Genomic DNA, 5,405 nt, shown 5'->3' with positions numbered 1-5,405 from the left:
CCACCATTTTTCATGGAAAAAGTTAAATTTAATCAAAGTCATCAATCTTTTACTTTATGGTGTGTGCTTTTGATGTATTGTTTAAGAAGGTCGTTTTGATTCAAGATTATAAGAATTTCTCCTAAACTCTACTTATGCTACTCACTCCTCCCATTCCCCTCTGGATGACTTTGAAATAAGTCTGAGACATATCATGAAATCCATAAATGTTCTAGTACATCTCTCCAAAAAGTAAGGACTCTTTAAACGTAAATTCACAGCATCATTATCAAAGCCTAAAAGGGGTAAGAATAATTCGTTAATATCGTCAAATAAAGCAGCTTATTTTTGCATAGGAAAGATTAGGAAGTTTCCATGTACATAGAGGTTACAACACCAGACGGAGTGTGGTCATGGTCTTAAGAAAAGTGCCGTCGAGCTATGGGAGTTTGGGGTGAGGGGGGATGATTTCCAGCATTAGAGAACAACTCGCCAGGGGGAAAAGATCAACGCTTAGGACATTTTACAACTGTTTGTTTTTGGCTTTTCTCAGAAATCGGTTCTGAAATAGTACACAGGAGGAAGTTCCTCTTCTACAAGGAATTCTTGCAGATTTTGTGTTCTTTCCCTCTTCCCTAGTAAGCAGGAAATAACAGGGAGAGGAATTCAGTTGGAATTGAAGAAGTGCTCGGAACCAGCAATATAATAGTAAAGGTTGGGAAATGTTTCTTCTATGTTCCATGCATGGTTTAGAGCACCTCTGGGTGTTGATTTTTTTTTTAATCAAGTGTAGTTAATATTTGATATTATGTTAATTTCAGGTATACAACATAATTATTCAACATTTATATATCTAATGAAGTGATCACCATGCTAAGTCTGGTAACCATCTGTCACCGTACAAGGTTATTATGGTATTATTGAATATATTCCTTATGCTGTACATTACATACCTGTGACTTATGTATAACTTGAAATGTATAGCTCTTATTCCCCTTCCCCTTTGCCCTACCTTCTACCCTTTTCCCCTATGGCAACCATCAGTTTGTTCTCTGTGTCTATGAGACAATTTCTGGTTTGCTTTGTTTGTTCATTTGTTATGCTTTTTTAGATTCCACATATAAGTGAAATCGTGTGGTGTTTGTCCTCAGTCCGACTTATTTCACTTAGCATAAGAGCCTCTAGCTCCATCCATGTTATTGCAAATGTCAAGATTTCATTCTTTTTTTATGGTCCATTATATGCATGTGTGTATGTATCATATCTCTTTTATCCATTTACCTATCTATGGACACTTAGGAGTAGTTTTTATTTGTTCTTAAATAGTTGGAGATGAAAGGAGCCACTGTTAGACATAATAGTGCACTAGAGAAGCCTTCTATGCCACATACAGATTTTTTTTCTGTCCCTTACACTTACCTTGTGCATTTTATGCATCCCTTACTCTTCCTTCCATCATGCCCTCAACAACACTCCCTAGTCGCCACTCCCTGAAGGGAAAGTAAAGCAAGCAGTCAGAAAAGAATCCCATTAAACATGTGTGCATGTGTGCACGCATGTGCAGGTGTGTCTGTAGTTTAGGACATTCTCATTGCACCAGTCCCCCAAATTCTATTTGTTCATCCACAGGAGAACATGGCTGGCCCTCAGAAAAACTGTAGTCAAATAATTTTGTACCTGCTGCCATAGTCTCCCTTTCTGCCCCTTTTCTCTTTAAACAGCATCCCCACCATCTGCCTTTCCATTTTACATGAGTAGTTCTTCTCTCATTTGACTTTCCTATCTCCTGCTAAAGCAGAAAGAGAACCAATAGCATTAGTTATACTGATAGAGGGTCTGTCATGCTAACACAGTTGTTCCTTTCCACTCATGGATGGCATGAATTTTTTCAGGGCTGAGGAAATTGTACATTGTGCCGTAACGACACTAAGTCTTACCCTGGCCCCAGTGAGTGGGAAATGATCCTAGCTGGCCAATACCTCTGGGGCTAGGGCAAGGCTTTCAGGTTGACTGCCTCGGAATAAGCCTTTTGACTTAAAAAGTTAATGAACAAGTCTCCCAGCAAAGCTCCATCATATCCTAAACCCTCAAAGCCATGGTGGAGTCTGGAAGACAATTCGATCCGCCTCTGTGGGCTGTCTGATTCAGGTGTGTGAACCATCCAAAGAAAGCCCTTTTTATACTAATCCTCAACTGCTTTCAGCCTTGCTTCACCATCCCGGTCTCTAGAGGTGGCGTATGTGGAAACAATATCAAAAGATCCCCTTACCTCGTCGATTAACCCATTTTCCATTTGCCCTGAGTATACCCTCAGCAACACTTGCAGCTGCAGCCTTTGCCCCTAAGTCACGGATTACAGTCCTAACTTTACCCCCAAACTTTGCCACAAAATATCTCACTTGTATTATTATCGCTCTAGTCTTTGAAAACAAATGTCATTATTCTATTTATAACATTCTGTTTTTAGTAGTGGTATTTCCATTAACAATATATAGTTATTCTCGGTCACCGAAAATGTCAAACCCTAGAAAACGTAGAATTCTTACATGTGACGTTAACATCGTTCTCGAACATTGGTTAGCTAAAGATTCATTTGATGAATCCGATTTATGTATACATTTATGTTATATTAGTATTAGAGACAAATTCTGTGGAGAAATAATTCCAAGAACAGTTTTTATATTTTATTTTCATATTGAAAACCAGTCAGATTTGCTCTATCCTCAAAGAGTGTGTTTATGTAAAATTAAATTAATGCTGGCAGTGAGCTGCATTTTTTTTCCTCAATTGGAAATGGGTTAATAAAAGGATGTTTGAGGGGAAAGACTGAGATTGATGTAAACATGATTTTTTAATAGTTTAATTTGTAGCATGGACTTCTGACCCACCCCCCTTTTTTTTTTCCTCATCCCACCATTGTTACAATACTATTATCTACTAAATTCTAATCCTTATTAGAATTTCACCAATTTTCCCATTAGTGTCCTTTTCCTGTTCCAGAATCCAGTCTGGGATCCACATTGCATGCAGTTATCATGTTCTCACATTGCATGCTGCTATCATGTTCTCTTTAGTCTCCTCCAATCTCCAAATACCTCTGGGTACTTTCTTTCCTTCTTCCTCAGAAAGATAGTCATTTCCACATTAGATAAAGCTGAGTTTCATTAATTGTCTTAGATTGGCTGGGGCCAATCGCATCTACTTCAGGAAGCTGCCATGCTGCAGGTAAACAAGGGGCTGTAATGCTGAGTCACCCTTTCTGCTTCTCACATGTTTCTCGTTTGCCTAATAGGAGAGCTCTGAAATCAAGGGAGTCTGCGGACTTAGACCAAAGCTTCAAGCTACAAGCACAAGATACTTTTGAAGTCTCATGCTTTATCTTTAAATTTTTCAGGGATTTGATATTTTACTCCATAAATAATGCATAAGTATTTTAAATCAGAAAGAATACTTCCCAAAATTCTATCACAAAATTAACATGCCAGGAAGGTGTACCACGTTTATTCCACGCTTGAAGTAGTCATTGTCATGTCCTTGCATCCTTAAGTCTGAGAAGATCAAATAGTGTTATTTTACTGTTTCAAATGTATGACGCTGGATTACAAAAGGCATCATCATGACTAAATTCCAGTTTCAGACATTACCTACAACACTGTTCTAATAGGCAAATGCCTTCCAAGTTACAAACAACTGACTTACAAACTTTCTGTTCACAATCCACTTATAAGTTGGGAACTGTTTGTACTCATATAACGTCCTTGCCACAGGGTTTTTATAAGTCATCTCAACAAGCGGTTTCTTTAATTTCTATGAAAACGCGCCACGTCTTCAAGTTGTATGTTTTTTTCTCCAAATATCAAACTGCCTTCAAGCAGAACTTCCCAGTATGAATATCTAGTTAGGAAAATAGTCTGACAACAACAAAAAGAAGATAAATGAAAAAGCGAGATTGAACAGAACTCATTCATAAGCAAGGGCCTTTGATTCTGTACTTTGTCCTTCGACTTCAGAATTCAATTTTCCGACTCAATTTTCTGCTGTTCAAAATGATACAGTTATTTTGTTGCTTGGATATAGATGGTAGACTCCAGCTCTGAAAGCAAAAAACGTGGTGAAAAGCTCACAGGAAGCCAACGTCTTCTCTGAGTCTTTTGTTGGGCCCTTTGTATTTTCAAAGTGATCAAAGGCGAGTACAGGTGAAAAGCAGAGCTTTGACAGTGAGTGCTATAAAGGGCACGCCCTGGAAATTTTATTCTCCTTGGAAGATAGTTTTGACTGAAGGGGGAGTGGCAGAGGGGGGTATAGTATAAATAACCCTAGAGGTCACCGGAGTTGAAACTTGAACTTCCCATCCCCATTATAGAGCTGGGTCATTGCTATTATTGGTTCTGGCTATGGAAAACCTCCATCAGGGGGTAACAATCTTTTCTTCCCCTGGTGTGACTTTTTCTAATCCCGCTGCTTCCTCTCCTTCAGGTATCATGCTTGGAGGAGAATCACATTACTTATGTAGCAGCCCTTTACAGGCCCCTTCCAGTTGGAGATAATTGCAGATGGAAAACATGCCACAGGTGACCACAGACGGAGACCATCTGTGGTCAAGAATTTAAAAGGTGATATGTGTAGATAATAATGCTCTAAAATCTGACTTCCAGAATAAGTTTCAGTTCTTTCAAGATAGAATACTTCTCTTTCCTCACTTACAATTTGGGATAATTGGATGCTGTGAGGGAGCCTTGACATATCATATTTAAAGAGCCCCGCCTAAAAGTATGACTCATGCTGAAAGAAAAGTAGATTAAACTTCATGCCACTCACCTAAAATTCCTAGCCTCTGAGAGTTTATTTTTTATATTAAGGATCTGTAAGCTACAGCCCCCCAGCCAATTCCGGGCCAAGGCCTGATGTTTTTTGTTGTTGTTATTCAGCCTACCAGTTAAGAATGTTTTTTAGACTTTTAAATGTTTAGGGGAAACCAAAAGAAGAAGAATATTTTGTGACACATGAACATTACTTGAAATTCAAATTTCAGTGTGCATGAAAATAGTTTGATTGGAACACAGCCATGCCCGTTCCTTTACGTATTACTTTTGGCTGCTTTTGTGCTACCACTGCAGAGTTGAGTAGTTGTAACAGAAACCGTGGTTAGCTGGAGAAGCTTAAAATATTTACTATTTTGCCCTTTATGGAAAAAGTTTGTCAACTCTTGTTCCATATCCAATGAAAATTCACTTTTGCCCAGTGATGTGCAGCGGTGAGGTGGGGCACAGCTGGGACAAGGGACGGATGGGATAAGGGAGTCGAGGCACTCCAGGAGCGGTGTGAGAGAGCTTCGGAAGGCACATTCGCCAGTGTCACAGGCGGTCTACAACTAAAGCTTTTTTTTCTTTCTTTCTTTGCTTTGCTCTAGAGAATTTCGGACATAT

The 5,405-nt window shown here is 39.0% G+C and overlaps 1 protein-coding gene across 1 annotated transcript in view; it reads left to right on the top strand.

The window, feature by feature from the left end:
- FBXO4 (F-box protein 4) overlaps positions 1 to 4,569 on the top strand; it is a 206,908-nt gene extending 202,339 nt beyond the window's left edge. The window contains exon 7 of the mRNA XM_023536921.1: positions 4,456 to 4,569. Within this exon, the coding sequence (XP_023392689.1) occupies positions 4,456 to 4,554 (99 nt within the window). The 3' untranslated portion in view covers positions 4,555 to 4,569. The remainder of the gene's footprint in view (positions 1 to 4,455) is intronic.
- Positions 4,570 to 5,405: the final 836 nt, after the last annotated feature.

Source organism: Pteropus vampyrus, unplaced genomic scaffold (genome assembly GCF_000151845.1).
Source record: "Pteropus vampyrus isolate Shadow unplaced genomic scaffold, Pvam_2.0 Scaffold172, whole genome shotgun sequence".
NCBI lineage: Eukaryota > Metazoa > Chordata > Mammalia > Chiroptera > Pteropodidae > Pteropus > Pteropus vampyrus.
Note: the sequence above shows the minus strand (reverse complement) of the source record. Positions and strands in the feature narration are given on the sequence as shown.